This window comes from Bactrocera tryoni, chromosome 1 (assembly GCF_016617805.1).
Source record: "Bactrocera tryoni isolate S06 chromosome 1, CSIRO_BtryS06_freeze2, whole genome shotgun sequence".
In the NCBI taxonomy this organism is placed as follows: domain Eukaryota; kingdom Metazoa; phylum Arthropoda; class Insecta; order Diptera; family Tephritidae; genus Bactrocera; species Bactrocera tryoni.
The window spans coordinates 28,998,948-29,024,976 of NC_052499.1; the positions used below are offsets into that span (position 1 = coordinate 28,998,948).

The window sequence follows — 26,029 nt, forward strand, 5'->3', positions numbered from 1 at the left end:
GACCCGGGCTTCCACTCGTCTCATCATACTGCTCATTTAAATATATGTACATAACCCTATATCATTCTCGATTAGTTTTTGGTGATACAAACAGCCGTTACAAAATTATTATCCTCGGTAACAACATGTTGCAAGAATATAAAAATTTAAAACAGATAGCCGAACGGAATGATGTTGAACCAAAAAATTGAGAAGAGCAAAGTCGGTTGAACCGAAAACTACCATAATTGTAAGAATTGTTAGTTTGTCTGAAAAATATGTTTTTTGTTATATGACGTTAAATTTAATTAGTGTATTACCATAAATACTTGATTATACTATTATATCTCATATACTGATCGATTACATATGTACGTAATAATGTTAAGCTGAAGTGGTTAAGATGCTCATAATTGGCAAATGGGAACAAGTGGAAGAGTAGGACTGATTTTGTACAAGGTGTGTTCCAAAGTAAACAGGACTTAAAAAAAAACAGAACAAATTGTTTTTTCAGCAAAATCAATTTATTTTATTCAAATTAGTCTCCTTCAGCTTTAATATAGCTTTTTACACGGTCTAAAAGCATGTCGAACGAGTATTTTTGCTCGTTGGCCGGTATGGCCACCAGTATGCCGTTACAACCCTTTTGAATGGCCTCTATGTCTGTATAACACTTTCCTTTCATGGCCAAATGCATTCTTCCGAAAAGAAAGAATTCGCACGGTGCCATATCAGGTTAAAATGTGATTTTTGGTCAAATAATCGGTCACAAGCGTTGATAGATGAGATCGATTCTGAGCAATTTTTGCTCGTCAGTCAATTTGTGCGGAACAAACCGTGCACACACCTTTCGTAAGCCCAAATATTCAGTCGAAATGCGATAAATCGATGTTTTGGAGATGTTCAATTCCATTTCCATGAATTTCAAAGATGATTTCGGCTGATTTTTGATGAATTCACGCACAGTTTCGATGGAATGATGATGGTGATCACGGATTTTGATTGGCCCACATGTTGATCGTCATTTATGTCCTCACGACCACTTTGAAAACGTTGAGACCACTCGTGCCCTCTGCTACGGGATAGGCAATCATCACCATAAACTTGTTTCATCAATTGAAATGTTTCGGTAAAAGTTTTACCAATTTTAAAACAAAATTTAATGTTGACTCTTTGTTCGAAGCTCATTTTCGCACCGATAACGAAAACATACTGACACTTAAAACGCAATAACTTCACTTCCAATCAATGAAATGTCATGAAATGTCAATTCTCGCTGGACAATTGATAAAGATAGCATATTCTAACGCACCAGTCGACATATAAATGACGCCACCAGGGGGCGCTAGATTCAAAAAGACCTGTTTACTTTGGAACGCACCTTGTATATATTTTAAACCAAGTCAAAAAAAGATCTATAAAACATTTTTCAAATAGTTCAGGAGAATTAATAACGGCGTAGTAAAATAACAATAAATTAATAAAAAACTGTTAAAGATTTTATATTTTTTTATTTTTATTGAATTTTATTTTTTTTTTTTAATTTTATTTAATTATAAATAACTTATAGTTTAATACTTCTATATTAAGATTTTTCTGTAATATTTTTTATTTTTTTCTTTTTTTGTGTTTGCAATATTTTCATTATTATTTGCGATAACATTTAAAAAGATGTCCATTTAATTGTTGTTTTGCTTTTAATTTGTATTTGCTACAACTGCTTATTACACATTATTATTGGCTTTCCCAGTTAATATAATTTAGTACTTATTTCATTATTATTCATTGTTTGCGTATTCTATTGTTAGTTTACCTACTTTTGTTTTCGTTTATTTTTAATTTTCGTATAATTGTTCATTGCATAATATTTAATTCGTCTTATAATCAAATAATGATCAATTACTTAATTTTATACTTATGACTATGTTAAATTGTTTAGTTAGTCAATTTTACATATCGGCAATTACAGCTTTCGTATGGTTTTTATATTTTTCATCATTCAATGTTTATTTCTTTGTTCTTTTATTATTATCTTTGACAATTTACACATGCAAAATTACCTTTCATAAAAAAATGTTTTTAGTTTAAAAATGGAGCACTTACACACAACATAAAACTAAAGCGAACGAAAGTAAAAAAAAAATAAAAATAATAAAATAACTTATAAAAAATAGTAAACAGATGGCGCAGGCAATAACACTACATATATGTTAATAACTATACGTCGCAACAGACAGCAATAAGTAGAGTAGAGTTTCTTAAAGGTTTGAGGTTTGGGCTTAATGTATCCAAACAAAGTACACTTCGGTTCTGTTTTAACGCTGCAGTAAACTCAGATTTGAAAAAAGAATACACATAAGTTTCATAAACCCATAAAAAATTAAATTTTTATATGCTTCTTTAATAAATACCATTTGAACGAATTTTATTAAGTTCCTAATTGAGCAATTTCACCTTATTTTGCAACTTTGTGTATATTAAAAAGTTTACTACACATGAATTTAAAGCAATAATTTACTCAGTGATTAGAAAATTTCCGACACACAAAAACAGTGTTACGAGTAGTTATGAACACAAAAGAGTTGAAATGTAAAATTTTCAACGTATTAACAGGCTTCCGATCTTTCTTGTAGGAATTTTAAAACAGTACAAACTTAAATAAGAATCTATGTCGAAATTAAATAGAAACCTTTAAATCATTAACAATTTGAAAATTAATTGAAGTATGGTATTTTTTCGGACTGAGTCGTTGTAGTACAATTATAAGTGAGACCACGTTGAGCGTGTAAATAAAGCAATTCGTGTACGACAAATGCAAATTAGCGCAATTGCGCTTTTCGATGGTATAACTTTTTCCCCAAAAGGCCGCTGGGGATGGCATTTGTATGTGGAATTTTAGCGCATATTTTAAGATTAAACTTAGTTTGCACCCATTTGCACTGTATTCCCTCTAAATAACGTTTGGTTCGATCGGCTTTAATGCGCGTCTGCACGTGTGCTACTTTCATTAAACTGCATATGCTTATTTGATCCACTCATTCATAAATTCTATTTCTAAATTTCATTTTTATGTTTTCTTCCTATGTTATTTAATGGTAGTATCTTAATTCTATTTAGTTGTTTGCATTTCAATTTAATTTATACAAAGTAGTATGTGTTTATGTGATTGTAGGTGAGCGCGAATATACATATGTGTTTGTATGTTTGGGCCGTTCATTGTGCGTCAGGGTGCTGCCAACAGTTTTCACATTCGCTGTCATTTCCCGAACTTATTTTAACTATTATTCTACATTGGTGTTGTGTGTCTTGTGTCGTTGTGGCTCCTGCTTTCAATGTTACCCGGCACCAATAACAACCATTTTTAGCTGGCGGTCTGCGTAAAGATGAGTGTGCTTTCACCACGCCAGCTAGATATACCCACTGTTTCTGTTGTCAATTAAGTTCTAAGCCAAAGCGCTAATGCGCTGTCCATGTGTTATTTCAACATTTAAATTTTACCATAGGTATTGGCTTGGAAGACAAACACTTGTCACAGCACCATTCCGCATACACCTCATCTTTCAACATTTGAAAAGCCGCCTCCGTGAGACCCACACACGTCCTGCCAATAGATATTAGTTATATTACTAAATATTATTCTTCCACTATTTCAATACAATAATTTGTCGTGTTACTCACCTATGAAAGAAGAAATTACATCCTGATTCACAAAATACTGCCTCATCGTTGTCGTTGACCTCTTTGTGGCACATACCACAAGGGTAAATTGGTGGCGCATTCGGATTTTGAGGATTAAACACCATCGGTTGTCCGGGTGGATACATTTTGCCAGTGCCCATTGGCATAGGTTTTGGGCCGCCCATACCGCTACCAAGGTTGCCCATTGGTCCACCTGGACCACTCATGGGGCCCATGTGACCTCCCATAGGGCCACCCATTGGGCCCCCAGGGCCCATCGGACCACCAGGCCCGCTCATTGGACCCATTGGACCACCAGGGCCGAACATATTTGGATTGGGTCCGCCCATCGTATGTGGAGGTCCATGAGGATGTGCATGCGGATGATGTCCGTGGGGATGTGGTGGTCCATTCATACCACCAGGACCACTACCGCCACCTGGTCCTGGCACACCGCCCATGTGACCTATGTGCGAACTGCCGCCATGAGCGCCCATCATATGATGAGGTGGATGGGGATGATTAGGTCCTCCAGGACCACCCATGTGTGGTGGCATCATACCTCCAGGTCCGTGCATATGCGAGTTGGGTCCAGCGCCCATCATGTGAGGTGGCATTGGTCCTCCCGGATGGTGGTGTGCATGATTCATTAATTGTTGTTGGGTTGGTCCGAGATGTGGTTGTTGTGGAGGAAGCATTTGATTGGGTACACCACCCCCTCCTATACCACCACACATTCCGGATGGCCCCTGGCTAGAGCCACTTCCTTGGCTACCAGGTCCTTGACCTACCATTAAACCCATACTTCCTGGCCCTCCGGAATTGTTCATTTGCATTTGACCAGCAGGTCCAACACCCGCGTTGCCGCCAAGCGCCATAGACTGTTGTTGTTGTTGCTGCTGCTGCTGCATAGGAACATTTGCATTCAGCTGTTGCTGCATTGGACCGCTCATCTGTCCACTTCCGCTCGAACTCATCGGACCGTTGTTGGGATTGTTGCTGTTGTTATTGCTACTGTTGCCACCGCCAGGACCTATGTTGAGACCAGTTGTGTTGCCGCCTACACCACATCCCATTGGACTAGCACCGATATTTCCACTCCCTCCACTACCCAACGAAGGAGATTGTAACGGACTTGGTCCTGGGGCAGCGCCTGAACCTGCATTATTCATCATACTAGGACTTCGTCCAGGACCTCCGCTAATATTCCCACTTAATGAATGAATTGGAGACATTCCCGGATTTACACCTCCTGGCGCAGGAGAAGATGTTGGTACAGAAATGGACGATGCTGATGACGTTGCCGTCGTTGCCGACGAGGATGATGGTGGCATAGGTCCGTTACTTAGAGACGTCGCACCTCCCATACGCCCCGCAGGAGAGAGATGATGATTCTGATTGTTGTTGCTATTACTTGCATTGTTGTTGCTGCTGTTATTGCTATTATTCTGCGTATGTGCAGGTCCTGTACCAGCAGGAGAATTTCCTCCCGGACCAATATTACTACACTGCCCACTCATGGTGGCCATAATATTTGTTCCCAGCTGTTGCGATGATAAAGGACCACCAGGCCCGGGTCCTTGTCCTCCTACTAAATGACTATGATTCGCTGGACCATTTCCTAGGGGACTATGCATTGTTGGTGGGCCCATCTGGCCATTGTTCATATGCGGCGGAGGTTGAGACTGAGACTGTTGTTGATGGTGAGGTGGATGTGGACCAAGTGGGCTACCTATCGCGCTACTCATGGGTGATCCCATTGGCAATGAGTTCATTGGTGACCCTTGACTGGGCCCATGAGACATACCAGGCGGCCCTCCTATACTACCGACAGGCGGATTTCCCATTGGTGATCCCATTGCACGCGGTCCATTAGGTCCAGGTCCCGGCCCTGGTCCTGGTCCGCCCATAGGTGACAGTCCTCCCATTCCCATGTGATGGGGAGATATGCTGGGTCCACCCATACCTCCCATAGGACTCATGCCGCCCATTGCACCCATAGGACTACCCATTGGTCCACCTGCTCGGCCATGATTCATATGCGGTGGAAGTCCAACTCCAGGACCCATTGGATGACCAGGTCCGCCCATAGGACTACCCATTCCCATTGGACTCATTCCTCGCATGGGCGGACCACCCATATGATGTGGGTGCGGAGGCCCACCGGGATGATGAGGGTGCATGTGCGGATGCATATGGGGTGGTGGACCATGTGGGCCTCCCATTCCCATATGAGGGCCACCCATACCGCCAGGACCAAAATGACTCGGTCCAACCATATGACTCATGCTCGACATACTACTGCTGGACATGCTGGGAGGTGTGTCATCAAATGGGTTGGATGCGACGATAGTATCTCCAAAACCTCCCATTGGTGGAGGAGGTAACAAATCTGCAGGAGTGGGAGGAGCTTGTGATTGCATTGAATTAGCAGCTGCCGAAGCCGCTGCTGCCGCTGCAGCTGCTGCCGCTACCGAATTAGCATTAGATGTTTTCCGTCGCTTTTTCGGATTACTCGGAGCAGAAATGATATCCGTTGGAGGTGGCGGTTTAAAATCGGGTGGGCATAATCCACCCGCTGGACCCGTCAAACGATATGGAGCCATACCGAGATGATGGGTCATATTCGTAGTATTTTTCTTCCTAATGTTGACGGCTTTTTGGCTCACTTCAGCAATAAAAAAAGGTTCCGCGCCTTTATTATACGAGTATACGCGGTTTAATTAAGGAAGATATATTTTAAATTTTGATCAACTTCTCTCACTCTCTTAGTTTTTTAATAATAATTTTAATTATTAATTTCAATGGCACATTTGGATGTACAATCATCTGAGGATTTTGGGTTCCTTATAAATGTCCTTTAAAAAAAAGGACATAGCATGCTGTCGTTAATACAAATTCCGTTGATTTTTTTCGTGGTCTGCGATATCAATTCGGATTTTGTGGGGAAATAGGCAAGGTCTCCGGAATACCAAATCTGTAAGTTAATTATAAATGTTGATTAGAACAATACTAGAATTTTAAAGATTAATTAATTATTTAATTGTTTGATTATTATTATAAGAAATATTTTCTTACAGAATCATAGCATTGTTCCACATACACTTTTTAAATGTATACCCAAAACCATAAATTTGTATATAAACAAATAGAGTGGTTGGGATCCCATGTACAATTGTCTTACCGTTGTTATCATTTCTTAATAGATGGAGACATAGTAATCAAATTAAGATTACAATAGTAGTTGATCCACTTTTAGGTACGTCCGCTGCAACACGGCTGGTGTTTGTTGGGCAGCCTGCAGCCAAGGGCTGCCTTTAATTTAATAACAAACCTCTTAAATTTTTTACACTACACAGATTTAAGGACATTAACTTATTAAAACTACATAAAAGTTAATGCTGCACCAAAATATCACTCGTAATGTCTCAAAACAATAATTACTATGCTGCAACTGCTATGGCTACTTCTCCTTCTAAAGTCTTCTTCTTTTTCTTATTCACCTATCTTCCTTCCACTCTTCTTTAACCTTTTTACTCTTGTACGCCTTCTACCTTTGGTTCTGTCTTTTTTCTTCAACTGCTAAATGCTGCTTCTTGTTCGTTTCTTTTCTTTCACAACGCAGCCTCTTTGCATGGCTCACATTTTTCTGCCTGCCTGCTTGCATGCTGCTGTGGCCATAGCGGCTACTGCGACTATTTTCTACTCTTCACTACTTTTTTCACAAGCGTTCTGCAAAATGCACCATGCACACCTTCATAAATGCACTTTCTTTAAACACAAATAGTTCACTTTACACTCAGTATTCCAAATCTCATAGTTTAAATATATAGTTGTACGGTGGCCAGGTGAATATAACAATTCACTCCAAGTTGAAGACTAAAACCTTGCGCCAAAATATTACAAGAATGTTTCCACTATTACTTTTTATTAGGACACAATTTGATCTAACCAGAGAACAAATTAATTAATTTAATTATTCACATTTAATGTGATGGCCGTTGTCGTCGACGACCAAAAATCCTCGCTTTCCCAAATAAAAAAGTGCACATACGTAGGCACACTTATTAAATCGCCGCTATCTAGCTGGCACTTTCAATTTCTTTCGCGTTTCCTTACATTAGCCGTTTTGGCTAATAACGCGATTAGGTACCGCGTTTATACGTCACTTTTTACGCAAATTTATGTAAACTATGTTAAATTGGTTATATTTTTGACAATGAATTATTGCTTCCACTTTCAGTAACGCCATTCAATTCATAATTTGTTTTCTTCTTTTTCTTCGTTGAAAAAGCGAACCTCAACACGATTCGTTAAATTCAACACTTTCGTTAAAATCAGTCAGTATGGTTACCACTGAATTCCTTTCATATAAATGTTGAACGAAATTAATAAAAAATTCGTTCAAGTTATATTTTTATTGCAAGTGTGTATGTTGTTGGGCATAAAATAAACTTAGTGTCTTAAATATTTATTTAGCTATTTTCTAGAGTTTTTATACAACATATAGACATTTTTCCAAGTTGGTAGGAAAAAACTGGATTATGGCAACGTTGTATGGAATGCTTATTCAAGAAAAACAGGGTGATGCTTATTATTCTCCAAAGATATCAATCGCAAACTTTAAGAAGCATTGTAAGTGCTCCTTGGTATGTGAGCAACTTCGAAATCAACAAAAACTTAAATATACCTTTTTTTAAAGACGAAATCAGCAAATCTTGTCGAAAGTATTTAGATAGATTGTCTAATCATAAAAACTTACTGTCAATTAATTTACTAGACAACAGTATGGATGTTAGACGCTTAAAACGAACTCACATTTTGGATCTTCCATATAGATTTTAAGTAGTTTTAAGAAGTTTAAGCAAATAAAATAATTTAAGAATATATTGATTAGTCTCAATGGAGAACAATCAATCCTGTCACTATTAATGTATTTAAAAAATTTGCTGATTGTCAATTGATAGATTGCAAATAAATACATATTAAAAAAATACAAATTCATTGCCACATTATTGTATCAGGATATTTGAGCGGAAGTTGGACTTAAACCAAAGTTAGGAACATGCATGTTTAAATTTACCGTTCGAAAGCTTATAATTTTTAGTTTAATGGAAGTCATTTAATAATATATGCATTCTTGTTGTCCGATTTATTCTGGATATCAAACATATTGGAGAAATTCTATTTCCTTCAGGATAATTAAAACTAACAACTGAAGCGTTGTCGATGATATATATAAATATTTTCCCGTAGTTCCTAAGTGGAACATAGGGCCTCAATAAACAAATTATAATTCATTTTATTTACAGCTATAAATTTAATTTCTCTCCAAGAATAACTACTTTTCTGTGCTTCTGCTTCGACTTCCCGTCTCCAGGTGTTGGCTGGTCTCACGCGTCTTCGGCTTCCATGCGGATTCCAATCTACCGCTGTTCTGCTAATGTCGTCGTGAGGCTTTCGCAAAGTGTGGCCGATCCATTTCCATTTCCGACGTCGAATTTCGATATCTATCGGTAGCTGTTTGGTTACGGTCCAAGGGTTAGCATTGCTAATAACGTTAGGCCAGAATATCCGCAAAATTTTTTGAAGACATCGATTAAAAAAGGATTGCAGCGATTGTAAAACACAACGGATTTCACGCTTGAATCGAATATTTTTAGCTTCGTACGCATGGATATATGTGTTGATCTTCAGACTTTATCCAACATTCCTTGGGATATATGGTTTCGTATATCGGCTGCTGATCCACCGTTTTTAGATACGATGCTACCTAAATAGCAGAACTCGTCGACTTCTTCGAGACATGTTCCATCGATCTGTAGGTTTGGCGTTTCGATTGTGTTGGTGCGCATGAATTCTGTCTTCGCTATATTAATTTTAACTCCAGTTTGTGCGGCGAGATCACTAACAGCTTCAAGTTTCAAGGAAATGTGCGAATATTTATGGGACAACAGACAGATATCATCCGCATAGTCTAAATCTTTAAGGCTACCGCTTAAACCCCAAGATATGCCTCTATTAGTCGCACACGCTTGACGCATCACCAAATCCAATACCAAATTGAATAAAAGGGGAGATAGCACGCACCCCTGCCTGACACCAGTCCTGACTTGGATGCCGCTACTTAAAATATTTCCACACCTTACTCGACAACTAGCTCCTGAGTACAGCTGTTTTATTAAGTTAATTAATTTTTCCGGAACTCCTTTGCATACTAGGGCTCTCCAAATCGCATCATGTTTGAGAGTGTCAAACGCTTTCTTCATTGTCGATGATATGATCGATGAGGCGATAATGAATCAAATTTTCAAACCAGAAGTTGAAAATATAGAGATTGTCCGAAAAGTAATAGACTGAGTCGGTTTAAAAAAATTTATTGAATCAATCGTTACAATTCTTTAAAAGCGCTGCCAGCGCGATTTCCAAGCATTAAAGACGCATTCTCCGTAATAGCCTTGAGAGCCAAGGTGTTTGCTGCTTGGATTCCCTCTGTCGTCTCAAAATGCTTGCCTTTAATCGGCCTTTTCAGATACATTTTTTTTTCCTATAATGTACATATATGTATTTTTTGGCTTTGGTTCATAACAAATAAAGCCATTCATTCAGATCTGAATATACCTTTTGTTAAAGATGAAATTAAAAGATTTAGTTCAGCATATTTGCACAGGATAAGTTATCATGACAATCCTTTGGCAGTCATGTTATTAGACGATAGTAATGAAACTATTAGACTTAAAAGACAACATGTTCTAGATCTCCCATTTAGGAATTAAGTAAATGTTTAATTATATATGTTACTATGATATTAAATGTATAATTAAAATTTTTATATAAACATTTGTGTTTAGAACATATTGTTATATTGTATATTATTTTTGATCTCATGGGAGACCAAAAATATAAGTTAAATTATGGTTTTGTTATCAAATTTGCTTATTATTTACTAAAATAGATTGTGAATAAAATGTAACAAAAAAAACTCTCGTTGGGTAGCGAAGCAAAGGCATTGTATAAGCATAGATATTCCAAATGTTTGGAATTAACATTTTATTACTCACTTTGTTGATATTCCAATTTGCTTAAAAATTTAAAAATTTTTAGAATATACATATGTATATGTATGTATGTAGGTACGAGCGAGTGAATAATGTGTTGTTTAATGCGCATGAGCGCTAAAAAATGTATTCCTTGATATGTTGATATGTACTACATGTATGAATTTGTATATTTTTATGTAAATACAAGCATTTAATAGTCATACACTTACATTTACACATTTAAAGTAAAAATTGTGGCACTTGCTTTGCATAGAAGCTAGTTGTATATATTAAATACATATCAGAGACATATTTTCATCGCAAAAGACCAATTTTGCAATGCATAATTATGGAAATACTTTTGTGCGTGGACCTTCGCCTTCATACACTGATGATGCACCGTCGGAGAATGGTATGTCAGCCACTCTTCCTTTGGAAACGGATCTACACATACAGCCCGATGTTGATAGCTGCATAGAAAAGAAGTTTCATTGCGCCTATGATGCTGGTAATAGTGGTACTATTAAAAAAGGCCGTAAAACGTTTGCCTTTTGGACAATCTTCTTTATACTGTTAGTACTTACTATAGGCAATCTCATACTCATGCTCACAATATTTGGTGTGATGCATCTCGGTCGAGGTATTAATGGTCTGGAGATAATACCCGAACACGATTTGATTAAGTTTTACGGATACACCGATTTGGATCGTGTATACAGTAAACAAAACGGTCGCATTGAAGGGTTTATTGATGATCCTCTTACAATTACCGGTGATGATGGTGTCTATGTGCGACTCCATAAGAATGGTCAGGCTTATAATCGCTTGACTTTGGATAAATCAGGCATACAGTTTCAAGCGGTTAACAATTTCGAAGTGAGAGATTCAACCAGCGGCGATACTATCATTACATCCCATCGTCCACACTACAATATTCCAGCTGGTGCCGAAAGTTTATTGGCAAAAACGGTAAGCGCTAGTCGCATAGCAAGTCCCATCGGTAGTTCATTAAATATGGATGCAGATGTTGGCGTTTCATTTAAAGGATCTGAGGGAATCTCATTAGATGCTGCCAATGTGCTTATACAGTCACTCTCCTACGATATGACCGTTAATTCAACCGAAGGATTAATAATTTTGGAGGCTGGTGACGGGATCTATTTGGATATGGATAAAATACCAATCGTCAGCTCTGAATTCGGACTGCGTACTGGGAGTATTCAATATAAGATATGTGTTTGCATGCCGAAGGGTAACCTTTTTCGAATACCAGTCCCCAGAATACGTAGTGGACCTAAAGTAACATGTGCCCATTTTAATGTAAAACATGATCCGTGTGTTTAAATTTAGTCATTGCATAACATTCAGAGTGTAATGCATGAAGAAAATAGTTAAAACCTTACATATCTTTATTACTCATATAAAAAAGGTAAAAATATCAAACGTTAATATTATCCACAATAAAATAGAAATGAAAAATACTTGAATTCATTTTTATAGGTAATCAAACAAACACCAAAGTTATATTTTTAGCTTCTGCATTTATTTTTATTTTACAAGCAGGCTTTTCTATAATACAATATAAGTGAATATTAGAATTAGAGCAAATGTAAGAACATATTATATAAAAATATATGTATGTTCCCCACTGTACACCGACCTGTGAAATGCCTAACTTTCGACTTTGTGTTACTAAATAGTTAGTAACCTATTCCATTAAATATAACCCTCACGTGAACTACAATCTGAGAAAGTAAACATAAAGACCTAAGGTCAAATTTCTCCTCTTTCTTCGCATCGAATTTGTATTACTTTTGCCTGGCAAAATAGTTGTTTCCGATTTTTGTGTGCTTAATAATGAGACATTTTGAGAAATAGTACAAATTTCTTAACTTCACAAAACTAAGAAAATAGTCTAAGAATTTATAATAAACAATTACAAGCGAATTCTCATTAATTACGACAGAAAATGTACATTTTTATGCGGCGTAAATTTAAACACCTGGTGGCGGAGGCTCATCATAATGCGATGATTTTGTGTCAGTGCCAGATGAATGAGACTTTTGTGTCGGTGGAGTATCTATCATGCCATCAGGAACCATTCTCAAAAGTTCCGCTTCGCTTAACTGAGCTAAACGACTTGATGGTTTTTCAGTTAGCTTGGCTGAAAATATATATTCTCTTTAATAGGTTTACATAGATAAATAAAATTTAGGGCTTACCGCTTGTGTCAAATGTAACTAACTCAGGATTGTATTCGTCCTCATCAAGCGTACTATGAAGGCTCTTTCTTACACTTTGAATTAACGTTGATTGCGACTGTAGCGTCGTTGTTGAGAAATGTGTATGATTGTTATCTGGTTTGCTCTTTATGCTGGCAAGTATTTGAGAGAGGTTTGAAGGTATCGATATATTTGCCAAAACTGCCGAAGTCTTAGTAGCCGAAGTGGAAGCAAAACACTAAAAATAAAAGTACATTAGACCTGTACCAAAACCTTTTTATAAGTAAACTCTATTTACCGATGAATCCACATTGAGTAAACCCGCGATTTCCTTTTCTTGTGCTGCGATTTGCCGATTCAGTTCGTCCATTTTACGTTTCAAGTCGTCCTCATCAGATCTTGGAGGCATTTTAGATGCTATGAGTGCATCATCATCAGAACTTCCACCAGGTGAGTACGGCTCATCATCATCATCTGTGATATTAGATGGCGGTAGAGAAGCTGTGTAAAGAAATGCATTTTTGTTATAAAAAATATTTTTTAATATAAAATTTTTATACTTTTATGTGATTTGGTAATGATTGGTGCTTTTATTATAGCATCCACGTCGATTTCATCAACTTTCGGCGTAGACGCATGCATTCGACGTTTTCTCTTTGGACTGCCAGGCGGGGTAAACGTGTCCGGGTCGACACCACGGCGATGTGACTATAAGTAATCAAACATTTTCGTTAAAATATGTATATTTGTTAGCAAGCGCGATATAATGTCACTTCTATTGAGCGGTTTCACTGATTAGATTGTTAAAATGTAATGATATAATATTAAAGTTGTAATAATTACTTTTGATGTTGATGTCGATGCAACGATGGTTGGTAGTGCCGAGTGCCGTTTTCCTATAATTCTCACTACTACACCGACTAGGATATCGGGTCTGTGAGGATCTTCATAAAAATCCACTTTTTCTGCTGGCAATAATACTGGAGGCATTGGCTTTCCTGCTCCTAATGGATATATATAAAAATCCTTTATTTGCGGCGACACGCTATTGATCACGCCCAAACGATTTCTATTTTCAAGATATTGAAATAGCACAGTATAAGCTGCTGTTTCCATCTCAGAACCCGGAATTAGACGAATAATTACGATTTCCTTGTTGGGGCTTCTTTTAATTTTTGAAATATATTCCCACACAGTCTCAGGTCCTATACGCCCAACGACATCTAATTCATCGGGCAGCAAAGTGCCCAGATTTAGAGAGTTTCCTATAACTGGCTGCAGCACAATCTGGAAAGAGGCGACGTCGACCATATTAATGTTGCCGCTCCAAAGTGCGGTGGAGGATAGATTTCCACTTATTGTTGGAGAATCGGCATCAGTATAACGAGTGTAGGGATCTTGTGGTGGCGTTGCTATAGTCACGGTGCTACTTGGCTCTTGATCGTCGTTTGTGTGCGCGTTTGACGTTGACGATTTGTGTTCCGTTACAAATTTAATCGCCGATGACGTAGGCAAGGGAGGCGTGGCGGTTTGTCTGATTGCCTCTCTTTTGTGTTTATCCTTCTCTCTGTCTTTCTCCTTAAATTTTTCTTTTTCGCTTATAAGGTTTGCAGCCTCTTCCACAGTTTTTGTTGATTCTAGTATTTGATCAATTAAACTATAGACTTCTACAGACTTCGGAGTGTTTGCCCTCTTTGAGCTACTCTTGTCTTTACTGCTACTTATAGTACTGCTTTTATTCGAGTTCACCGTTACCGGTGAATTATTATCGCACTCATCTCTTTGTTGGCGAACATCACGATCACGATCTCGTTCCCGTTCCCGTTCTTTTTCTTTGTTTTTGTCTTTTTCTCGTTCACGATCTTCCCTCTCTCGTTTTTCATCTTTGTGATAACTTTTGTGTCGCTTCTCTCTGCTGTGGCTGCGACTGCGAGAATGACTTCGACTACGTTTCCGCGATCTGGATTTATCCCTGTGACGATCTTTATTTTTTCGTAGCCTTTCTCGACTATGGTCACTATCATGTGACCGCGCACGAGCCTGATCACGATCACGACCATGATCTCGATTTCGATCCCTTTCACCTTCGCGCTCTCGCTCTCTATCCTTTTCTTTGGAGTGACTTTTTTGCTTTTCTTCATCGAAGTGGCTACCACTTTTGGGCCCTTGGGTCTCACTGCTCTGTTGATGCTCAATAAACGAGTTCGGGTCCAGATCTGTCTTAACAAGATCTGATGCACTGCTACTGCTCACAACTGAGCTGTTTAATACAGACACTACATCTTCAACAGGTATGCTAGCGTCTAAATTTACACAATCCTCCAGTTTTCCCTCAATTACTTCCTCCCCCTTATGGGTTTTCAAAACGTAATTTTTAGCACAAGAAAGCAAGTCAAGTTCTGATTTCTTTATCATTTCTAACTGATGCTTGGCTTCGTTCTCGCGCCATTGCGCCAATTCCTGGCTAGCTAATTCTTCAGGTGACATTCGAACTAATTGCTTGGGCTGAATTTTATTGGCACAAATCTTAGCAAAAAGTGTACGATTCTTTCTATCCTTAATGTTGAACATCAGTGATCGATATTTTGCTCTGTAACGTGAGCCAGTGTCTCGACTGAAGTAATCGTACATTTCAGCCTCAGTTTCATGGACAAATTTCTCTATCTCCTCTATGCTCAATTTTGGCAACGTGCCGCTACAATTCTCATTTTCGGTTCCCGTTTCATTCATTCGCAGCAGCAACTGTTCTTTTAGAGTACGACGCACATTTAAACGGATAGGCTCAGAATTAGTGCTCCCAGATGGAGCATTGTCGGACTGCCTCTTGGTGACGGTTTCAGCCAACGGCCGCTGTTTTGGTTTTTCCTTTCGATCTTTTGCTTCTTCTTTTGCATCGCCACGTGTCGCTTTATCGGGTTTAAGAGAAACCTGCTGAGGATACTTTTGTAATTGTTTGGGTGTACCCGGTCGGGGACTATTTGGTGCGGCTTTTACAACTTGCTCAATCAATTGCTTTACCGGCTTTTGCACATGTACATTTAACTCTGCGTCTCTTTGCGGCGTGGATGATTTAACCACGACTGTATTGCTACCATGCGGGGACTGATTTATTTGAATATTATGTGTATGTGTACTTGCAGGTGGATATGTGATATGTTTGCCTAAGTTGGTAATAACTATTGGGGATAGTGATTGCGTTTGACGGTGCCTCTGTTTTTTCTGAAATTAAATACGAATCGGTTCTCAGAATCTTTCGCACGTAAGCAGTTCTTAAACTTACTTCAATTTCTTGTGCTTGGATGCTTCCCGGCTGCACTACCTCAAAAGTTTGGTTGTCTTGAAGCCATTTCTTCAGATTATGCGTTGTAGGCGCATTGCTACCAGTTAGGACACGACCACTTTTTCGTTCAATCACATGTACCTGTAATTTTTTTCAAGAAAAATAATAGTATTGAATATAGGGTTAAGTCTGCTCAGTGTATAAAAATGTCTATAAATTACCCTTTCGATTTTCGGCTTCCTGTCTGCCATTGAGAGAATATCCTCAAATAGACCTTTTGCCTTCTTCTTTTTCAGGGCAGCATCTTCATTTATGTTGGAAGATACAGTCGGCTCGGGGGATTTAGCTGATGAAACGGCTGCAAATATATTAAGAGCATTCTGGGCATGTTTTCGGATGCAATCATCACTGCAGTATATGGAATTCGTTCGTGCAACTTTCTTGCAGACAATGCAAAAGGTTTGTGGCTCAGTTGAAATTGCTTCTGCTTGTATAGGCTTTTGTAGATTATTGAATGCTTGTTTGGCGCTAGTTGAAGACTGTGCTACTGAGGATGATTTCGTGGATTCCACTTGATGTTTCATTGCCTGTTGTAAAACTGGAAGTCGGCGTTTTGTTTGTGAAGCAGGAGTATTGACCTCTTTTGGTTTTACGTTCAAATTCGTTGGCTTTTTTTTCATCGCGCTTACATTTGGTTTTGTTACCTTTTTTGATGTTGTTTTTGTTAGCGCTACATCCCCAAGCTGTGATTTCGTGCTAATATAAGTCGTTTGTGTTGTGTCCAAAAAGCTTTCTAAAGATGAACCTGCAACGGTCGAATCTAAATTACTGACAGATGCTGCTTTGGTTCCGATTTGCTCATGTTCGGGTTTTTGAATTGTGGCCTCCGAAATAATCTTTCTTGGAATAAGCATATCAGTAATCTTTCTTTGTTTCTGAAAAAAAAAAACGATTTGTTCATTATTATTTTATATTTTGATTAAGAAATTGAGTCTATTAAGGAAATTTAAGAAGCTATTTTATATTCCCTGAATATAGATGAGTTAATGGAGCTTCAGAGATTAAACAGGTATAGGGCAAATGCGATCATAACGTTCTACCCTATAATAAATTAAACCCATAAATGTGAGATTATCTGGTAGAGAATATTTATATTTTTAATTGTGTATGGATTCAGGTTTAAAAAATAAAAGGTTTGTCTATATAAACTTGATTTTGATCCGTCACTTCGTTTGGTAGCTATGGTGATTCTTACTGAAGAAATAGTTCGTAGATGGTATATTTGCCTTCTACAATAAACAGGGCCGAATTTCTTTAAGATATCCTATTAAATAATAGTTTTCAATACAAAAACTTGATTTTGATTGTTCAGTGAAGGCTATATACTATAGTGGACCGATCTAAACTTTTTGTGCAGAAAATAATTCGTGACGAATTCCGTGAAGGTATTTTGTCAAAGAAAACAAGTTTTCTATATAAAAACTTGATTTCGAGCATTCACTTCATATGGCAGTTATGTATATGCTGCAGTGCTTCAGCGATTCATATATAAGTATATATTTATATATATAAGTTTCTGTTTAGTTTAGGAAACTTATACATATAAAATTTTCGAATCTTTTGAAGGTTGCTGTAACAAAAAAGAATTCCAAAATATTGTGGGAGTATGTTCTTTCTTTTCTCTAGCGTTAATTGTAATCCATATATTGTATGTATAAAATGGTGATATTAACCTTTTCCTCTTGAAGCTTCACACATTTCGGACAAGTCCAATCAATGCCTTTCTGTTCCATTTCGATTCCCATTGCTTTTGTGATACTGACACACGTACCATGGAACCAGTCTTCGCAGACATCACAGCAAATCATAAACCTGTTATTATGTGGTTGTCGACATATACACCAAAGCCTACAATATATTCGAAATGAATTAAGTTTAATAATTTATATTACAGAGTGTAAACCTATTGGGATCGTCATCATCCTCTTGAGAAGCCGATGCATCTTCCTCTGCTACAGATTTATTGGCAACATTTTTAGCCGCAGTACTTTTCTTCGTTGCAACTACAGTTTTTTTGGTTTTGCTGGCATTTGTTCCGCCAGTTGCCGATTCTTTGGAAACTCGTCTTTTGCTTGCAGCCTCGGTTTTCTTTTCAACTGTACCCGATGGTATCTGTTCAACCGTAGTAAACGAAGAATTCGATTGCAGTGAACTATCCAGCGAAGATTCATTAAATATTGTACTTGAATTTGCTGAAGATGCGGGTTGGTTTTGGGCTCTTCGCTTGGCACGGGTTGTCGGTGCTTCAATTGGAGGTAATGTGATAACACGCCCATTTCCACGTACAATTTTAATAGGTTCTTTACGAATCGTTGGTGACGGCATTGGCTTGGCGCTTGCAACATTGGTTACGAAAACAGGCATGTCACCGTCCGTACCACTTGTTCCAATCGAAGATGGCGGTACGTTTGATATGGCCATTTCAATAATGCTTTTCCCTCGATTCGGTTCCTTTGATATAAATCCAAATAGTTTTTATTGATCAATTAATAAAAAAAAATAAAATATAATTACCTGCGAACTTGCTGATACTTGTGTAGCCGTTAGCTGATGTGGTCCCGTCGTAGTGGGCACGATATTATCTGTTTCAGCAGAGTCAGCACATGCAAGTTCATCGTTATGTTCTTCGCTAAATACTTGCTTTTCAACTGCTTCTTGCAAAGTTTCATCTTCAATGAGGTCTACAACTTGCTGAAGTAAATCGTCCGGTATTTCAACGCCATCAGACGATTCTAAAAGTGGCGCGTTAGAGATGTCAATATCGTCTACATTCCCCTCAGAAGTTGTACCGAAATTACGTAGATTGTTGTCTATTTGAAGGTTTGTGGCAGTTGATTCTAATGATTGTTCGGCATTCTCTAACATTTTTACAAGTTTTGGTATATTTTCATTTGATTTCGAGGTCACTTCCATCAAGGAATCCTTTTGCATTTCGTCTTTTACAATAGAATCGATGAGATCAAAATGCTCTGACGCTAATTCAGAAGAGCTTGGCTCATTTTCGGTACATTGCGTTGAAGATTCATTGGTTGGCGTATGATTCTGTTGAACAAGTGGCAGTGATTCCATGATAATTCTACTTTTTGCCAGTTCTGAAGAGCTTTGATGAGTCTGAATTGAAATTTGTATGGGCAGTTTATTCTTGGCAGCAGTTTCAATTCCCAACGGCATAAAACCTTTTGAAGGTGATAATATATTCTTTTGCCTTATTCCAGGACTCTTATTACTGTTAGTTGGGGTAAGAGGTGTCGTTCTGGAAGATTTGGTTTCTGTTTGAGATAACAATTCACCTAATTCGGTAAATCCACCTTTTGGACTGGCCATAACCTAAAAAAAAATGTTGTAGCATTTTTTGTTTGATAAATATCATTTATGTTACCTTATTGATGACGATTTCTTTTACAGACTGTGGAGATCCTTGCAAATGTGTACGAGCCATTGGAGTTTTTTGTATACCATGTTGTATCTCTATTGTAGGGCCTCTCCGTATAGTACTCTGTATGGTTTGCGGCCGACTCGACACATTTACAACTTTTTCTTTTTCATCTATTTGTACTGCAGCAGATCTCTTTGGAATAGGTGGTAAAGCAGCAACAGCATCTGAAAGAAGTTTCTGCACTGCTATTGGAGCACAACCTCCTGGTTTGATAATTAATCCAGTTTTATTTGGGCGGTTAAAAACATTATTTGTAATCGGTCGAGGGTTTTTGTTACGCTGATCATCTTCGTCATCTTGCGGTGTAATAATACGCTTAACACATACTTTTCCAGCAGACAATCTTTTTGCTTTCGTAACAAGATCTTTCTTCTTTCGGCCTTTTCTGTTGTTAACTTTAAAGTCCAAATCACTATCACGATCATTATCGGTATCTCCAGATTCCTCACTAAGTACATCAAAGTCAGATTCTGCTGTTGAACTATGCATATCGACTTCGCCCTCAACAAATTCATCTCTTTCAGTTTGTTTATTTGACCTCGCAGGCTTAGTAAATATTTTCATTTGTTGATCTTTATTGGAGTGTGTGGATTTATCCAAATGATCGTGCAACCCTTCCATGACTTTCTTTTTCAATTGTATTTGCTTCATAGTCACAGTGGTGTGTGGAATGATTCTACGTCCCGCAAGCTTTTCTGCTTTGTATTTTTCAGCAAGTTTGGCTTTCATTTGTGCAGGCGAAGTAAATGGAGTGTAACAGTGATCGTTCTTAATGACAAGCATTTGGAATTCATAATCAGCCGTTTTCTTAAACGTTGACACTCCTGCTAGTTCTAAAAAGATTAGTTTGTAAAAATGTAATAAAATAAATAAATCGTTATTTCTTACTTAAAGCTTCTTTCACTACTTCCTTTGCAGATACCGCCGGATAAAACTCTTCCACTGTCAGACCAATAATATCAGGACGTTCCTTGTGTTTTTTATTTTTAATATTTTGTATTTTTGTAGTGTTGCGAAATTTTCTCCTCATTTTCTGTTTCTTTTTGCGGTTTTCCAATTTGCTATTATCTGCAGAATTTTCACCATCAGCATCACTTTTTTCATCTTCGGCCGTTGGAATTTCATCACTTTCAGAATATTCTGCACCCTCAACACATGAGCCATTATTGCTACTTCTACTTGATTCATCGTCGGATAATCCTTCAGCATGCCTACGTAAAAGTTCATCTGCTTTCTCGGCCTCTTCTTCTTCATCCAACATACTAGGTGTGGGAGAACTTAATCGGATAACACTTATTGATGACAAAGTTTTCTCCTCTAAAGTAAAATAAAAATATTTAAATCATCATAACTTTTGCTGGTTAATACCCACCGATAAGATTTTCTATGCCACGTTTGTCAAAGTTAACTCCATTTTTTCCATATACCACTACCAAATTCGAATCAGGAGAACCTGATATCGCAACATCACTTTCTGATCGTATACCGCCCTTGAAGGCTTTGGTACAACTTTCAATAAATACTGAACTAGACATCGGAATGGATCTTCATCGTGCCGAGAAAGAGGAAACATTAATTAAATAAAATAGATAATTAAATTTGTTTAGCATTACAAACCGTTGATTTGTATCCAAAGTTCTTTAGGTGTTGCTACTCATGTTTTTGCTATAATTGCCGGTTCTATTGTGGAAAAGCACTAGCGTTAAATGAAATAAACAAAAAACGCGAAAGCTCGAAACAAGATGAACATAGAGAATGTCGAACTAAGGCAAAAGGCAAAATAAGACAAGTGAAAAATCTCTTCAAGCTAATTTTAAATGTTTATATTTTATTTATTTCACGCAAATTTTTCATAAATTCGATGTTTAAATGAAAACCAAGTTTATTGCTTATATTTATGAAACAATTTTAAAGCAAGAAAATGGTGTATTTTATTATATTTGTAATTTTTTCTTTTATAACACCCAATCGTACAACCCACAAACGCGCAATTTTCAACGGAAGTGTCAGAAAAGCAGTTACTTGAAGAAAAGTGTGGATAAAAGAAATTGAAAATCACGACTGGTGCTACCAGCTCGCTTGTTTGATATACATAAGTAATCATATAAGTACTTAAAAGTGGCCGTACACGCGTTCAATCAGTATGTGTTCTATTTCGATTTACTTGGCAATATTACGATTCTTGCCTGTGAAGACTCAATTTTTATGATGCAGTATACTACTATACAGTATAGTATCCCCTTGCTTGTCGCACATATTCACTGTTTGAAGAACGAACGCAAAATAGATTTGTATGTCGTGTATGGTGAAACGATTTAATACAGATCGAACGCACATGTGTGTCGTGTATGGCCACTTTAACAGGGTATCTCGAGATTCAAAAATGTATTCTCTACAAACTGTATTGCTGTACGTATTGCCTGTGGAGACTCAATTTTTATGATGCAGTATACTACTATACAGTATAGTAGTGTACTACTATATACTCCCATTTTGATATCTGCCCGAATACCACAATGAGACTCCTGACTAACAGAGTCACTAAATTACCATTGTGACAATTAGAGATATTGGACAATCGTGACAAGCAGAATACCGATATTATATTGCTAATCAAATTATGTGCAAGTATATTAACAAAAACAAATTTTAATATATTTAGAAGACAGAAAATAAACAACGCACAATTTGCTATCCATTTTTCCAATATTCTTAACTTTTTCGCACACTTTTATTCGCATTACAATCAATTATTGCTTTTAATTCCATTCTCTTTTATTTTTGAACGTAGTTAATAATAAACAAATTTTTTCGTTAAATTTATATTGATTTTGCAAAAGTACCAAAATTTCTTTTAATAATTTCTCTTATTAATGTTTATTTTACTCTTCTTTTTGTAAATAAACAAACAAATTCCACAATCAGCTGTCTAAAAGCACAAGTCTGCCGTCTGTCACCATAAAATTTCAATGCGCATTAGCATTGTTTAATGCACATTAATTTTGTTCATCTTTAAGGGCTATAAAACGGCTATGGCAATAGTTAGTAAACCGTAAACTTACTCGACTGCTTAATTTTGATGAGTTTCTAAATTTTTTAAAATTAATTTGAGATAGTTGCTTAAATAGAATAATATCCTTGACAGGCGACAGGGCTAATATGCATTAGCGGGCCTAATTTACATTTACTTGCGCATTTGACCCATGTTAATGCAAGTTTGTTATGTACAAGAATTTTGACGGACGTCGCTTGAAATCTGCCGCCTTGTTTGTGTTTACAGCTCCAGAGGTAAACAGTTTTTATATTGCTAATTAAATTATGTGCAAGTATATTAACAAAAACAAATTTTAATAACTTTTGAAGGCAGAAAATAAACAACGCACAGTTTTCTATTAATTTTTCCAATATTCTTAACTTTTTTCGCAAACTTTTATTTCACTTTTTTTTTAATAAATAAACAAATTTCACAAGCAGCTGTCTAAATGCACAAGTCTGCCGTCTGTCACCATAAAATTGCAATGCGAATTAGCGTTGCTTAAGGCGCATTAATTTTGCTCGTCTGCCAGGGCTATAAGCTGGTATCACGTTATTTGGCTCAAGTTAGGTTGTGTAGAACTTTTGTTAAGCCCACAAGTTGTTATGAATAATGTAATACATATGGCAACCTTCAAAATAAACAAAATTATTGTTTTCATTGCATTTATTTTCGATCGTTTAGTTTTGTTATTAATAAACGACTGCTAGGCAACTAACTTCAATATACACATTTGGGACTAAAAAAAATATATTTTAAAGCTAGTTATTTTAAAAATAAGAAATAAAAAAACATAAAATGGATACCGAAGGCGATTACGATGATAGGCGTATTACAGATGTGGGCGATGCAGCTGACTTGCTAATAGTTGAGGATGCAACTGAAGAAGTAGGCCCAAATTTGCCTGTAACGTCATATCGGATGAAACCCTCTTTAAGAGAACTTTTTCCAGCATCACATATCAAAAGTATTATTCAGTCCACAATATATGATAAACTTCAAGGTAGCACATGCTTTATTTATTTCCATTTTTCTTACACTTTTATAAGAAAAAGTATATTTTATTGTATAGGGAAAGTATATAATCCAGATGACGCTCGTAAGTGGACCCGGGAGATTTCTGATGAAGTCAGTGCCGCAGTAAAAGATATTGTTCAAATGCCCCGTTTTAAGCATGTTGTACAAGTAACATTGGGTCAGCAGCTGGGTGCTGGTTGCCGGTATATAGCAAAGTGCTGTTGGGATGCCGAAGCTGACTCCCATACATCCGATGTATTTACGAATGCCAGCTTATTTTGTGTTTGTACCGTATTTGGTGTATATTTATATTAATTACACATATATAGTATATGTACATAAAACAAGTGTCATATTCAAAACACAAGTCAGCTTAATATCAGACAATGTACAAACAGTATAACTCTTGTAAAAATTTGTGATGTTTTCAAAAAACTGCGCGAATGATGCGTGGTTAATGAAATATTAAATTTCCATATATAGAACATATTCGGTTCTTCTTAGTTAATGGATTTAGGAAATGTTGTTTGAGAGTAAAATTTTGAAAGTAAATTGCATAATTTATTGAAAAATGGTGTATCTGTACGTCTGTTGTGCTTTTCTCCCAAGTGACATATTATACACAATAATTAAGGTTGTTTTAAAAACTGTGTCTTACATGTGTATGCGGGTGGCAATAGTAGCACCTCAAAGTTGTATACTTTGGATAATGAATTGATTCAAATGTTTTTATATACTACAACATTCAAACGATAAATAAATACAATGAAGAAAATGTTTTTAACGCATACTTTAATTACACATGAATAACGATTGCAGATATATGTACATGGAATAAGTTATGATATTATGTTGCATCAACATTATATTAGCAACATTTTAACTTTTGTTTCAGTATTTAGTAGGATAGTACTTTGAAACTCTGGCAGCACTCTCAATTTATTGTTTCTGTGGGGAACATAATAAAGAACTTAAAATTTTGAAAAGGTTACATCAAGATACCGGTACGCATTTAAAAATTAATTACTGGCGTTAATACTATATATTTCTATGAAAGATCCGGACGGTACTGTAAATAGAATAATGGATTTATGTGGTAAATAGAAACTATAATTGTTTGTAAGTGAAAAAATATTGTTAAACATAAATTCTGATTGTAGTAGTAGCTTCTAACGTTAAAGTGAAAGAAAAAAGGGAACGGCAACCAAATTGGACCGAAGCCGAAAAACAATTGCTACTATCTCTTACGCGTATTCACCAAGTTATTTTAGAAAATAAAGGAAGTGATACAATGACAATTAAGAAGAAATCGGAGGCATGGGATGATATAGCAACTAATATGCGGGCTGCAGGCTATCAGCGATCAAAAGATAGGTTGAAACAGCAATTGGGTCGTATACGTGCAGCTGAGGCTAAAAAAGTGAAAGATGCATTAGCAAAGAGTTATGTACAAGAGAGTAAACATCTGGTATTACCTGGATGTTCATCGGGTAATATGGAAGTGTTATTCGATTTAATAAATTAGTAAAAAAAAAATATTTTATTTCATTTACAGCTCAAGACGCGACAATAAATGTGCAAAATTTTCACGTTATGCCACCACCAATTCAAGAGGTCGCAATAAAAATTGAAAAGGCAATTTCATTAGACGATTTTGAAACATCGTCTTCCGATAAGCAAATAAATAAAAATGAAAATGAATATTTTAGTTTAGCTGATCCGATTTCGGCATCAATGCCAATTAATCACGGAGTGATTAAACGAATGTATGAAGATTCACAATTTATTAATGTAACTTCGTCCCCTATGGTTAAAACTGGGACTGGTGAATCGAAAAATCAAATGCAAAATATGCCAACAAGCCATAATGGTAAATATAAATGTAACTGTAAATCAAAAAGGTTGCGACATATACGTCTTCGTATTAACGGTCATTCACCAAGGACTCGTTCTCAACGGATTCGGCAATTGCATTTGTATCGAGTTGCTGTGGAAAGAGAAAGATTGAAAATGTTGCGTATGCAACAAAAGCGCGATCACATATTTTACAGAAAAGATAAACAAATTCAAAATTTAAAACTACAAATATTACATAACTTAGCCCTAAACAGGATTAATCACATTAATTTTTCCTAATCCTAAAAATAATATGCACTTAAATTGATTTTGAGTATTTGAACTTGAATTTTTCAATATCTTAACCCACGATTTAGTTTTGAATTAGCTTTCATATCCCGCTTCTATTTATAGTTAACCACCTACTGTGTTCATACCTAAAAAGAA

General features: G+C 36.7%; 5 protein-coding genes across 7 annotated transcripts; 3 read left to right on the forward strand and 2 right to left on the reverse strand.

Moving 5' to 3' along the window:
* Window positions 1-1,662: 1,662 nt before the first annotated feature.
* LOC120772602 (protein pygopus) lies at window positions 1,663-7,898 on the reverse strand. The gene is made up of 3 exons (XM_040101320.1): window positions 6,842-7,898; window positions 3,658-6,634; window positions 1,663-3,580 (listed from the first exon to the last, which is right to left on the reverse strand). Exons 2-3 carry the CDS (start codon window positions 6,279-6,281, stop codon window positions 3,460-3,462), a joined length of 2,745 nt encoding a protein of 914 aa, XP_039957254.1. The 5' UTR covers window positions 6,282-6,634; window positions 6,842-7,898; the 3' UTR covers window positions 1,663-3,459.
* A 3,002-nt stretch (window positions 7,899-10,900) lies between these two features.
* LOC120767048 lies at window positions 10,901-12,178 on the forward strand. Its single transcript, XM_040092903.1, has one exon. It carries the CDS (start codon window positions 11,037-11,039, stop codon window positions 12,039-12,041), a length of 1,005 nt encoding a protein of 334 aa, XP_039948837.1. The 5' UTR covers window positions 10,901-11,036; the 3' UTR covers window positions 12,042-12,178.
* Window positions 12,179-12,218: 40 nt separating this feature from the next.
* Window positions 12,219-21,506, reverse strand: LOC120767047. Of its 2 annotated transcripts, XM_040092900.1 has the most exons (14): window positions 21,313-21,506; window positions 21,068-21,240; window positions 20,584-21,012; window positions 19,639-20,528; window positions 18,774-19,586; window positions 18,163-18,710; window positions 17,933-18,107; window positions 16,421-17,134; window positions 16,200-16,340; window positions 13,763-16,138; window positions 13,480-13,627; window positions 13,218-13,420; window positions 12,920-13,157; window positions 12,692-12,861 (listed from the first exon to the last, which is right to left on the reverse strand). In XM_040092900.1, the coding sequence occupies exons 2-14, from the start codon at window positions 21,228-21,230 to the stop codon at window positions 12,692-12,694; spliced, it is 7,008 nt and encodes a 2,335-aa protein (XP_039948834.1). In that variant the 5' UTR covers window positions 21,231-21,240; window positions 21,313-21,506. The 2 variants fall into 2 exon arrangements, with proteins under 2 accessions (XP_039948835.1, XP_039948834.1); XM_040092901.1 differs by lacking the exon at window positions 21,313-21,506 and having other exon boundaries at window positions 12,219-12,861; window positions 21,068-21,230.
* Window positions 21,507-23,386: 1,880 nt separating this feature from the next.
* Window positions 23,387-24,235, forward strand: LOC120782228 (dynein light chain Tctex-type protein 2B). The gene is made up of 2 exons (XM_040114394.1): window positions 23,387-23,732; window positions 23,802-24,235. The coding sequence occupies exons 1-2, from the start codon at window positions 23,528-23,530 to the stop codon at window positions 24,059-24,061; spliced, it is 465 nt and encodes a 154-aa protein (XP_039970328.1). The 5' UTR covers window positions 23,387-23,527; the 3' UTR covers window positions 24,062-24,235.
* Window positions 24,236-24,630: 395 nt separating this feature from the next.
* Window positions 24,631-26,024, forward strand: LOC120782227. Of its 2 annotated transcripts, none has more exons than XM_040114390.1 (3): window positions 24,631-24,842; window positions 24,907-25,236; window positions 25,302-26,024. In XM_040114390.1, exons 1-3 carry the CDS (start codon window positions 24,797-24,799, stop codon window positions 25,880-25,882), a joined length of 957 nt encoding a protein of 318 aa, XP_039970324.1. In that variant the 5' UTR covers window positions 24,631-24,796; the 3' UTR covers window positions 25,883-26,024. The 2 variants fall into 2 exon arrangements, with proteins under 2 accessions (XP_039970324.1, XP_039970325.1); XM_040114391.1 differs by having other exon boundaries at window positions 24,910-25,236.
* Window positions 26,025-26,029: the final 5 nt, after the last annotated feature.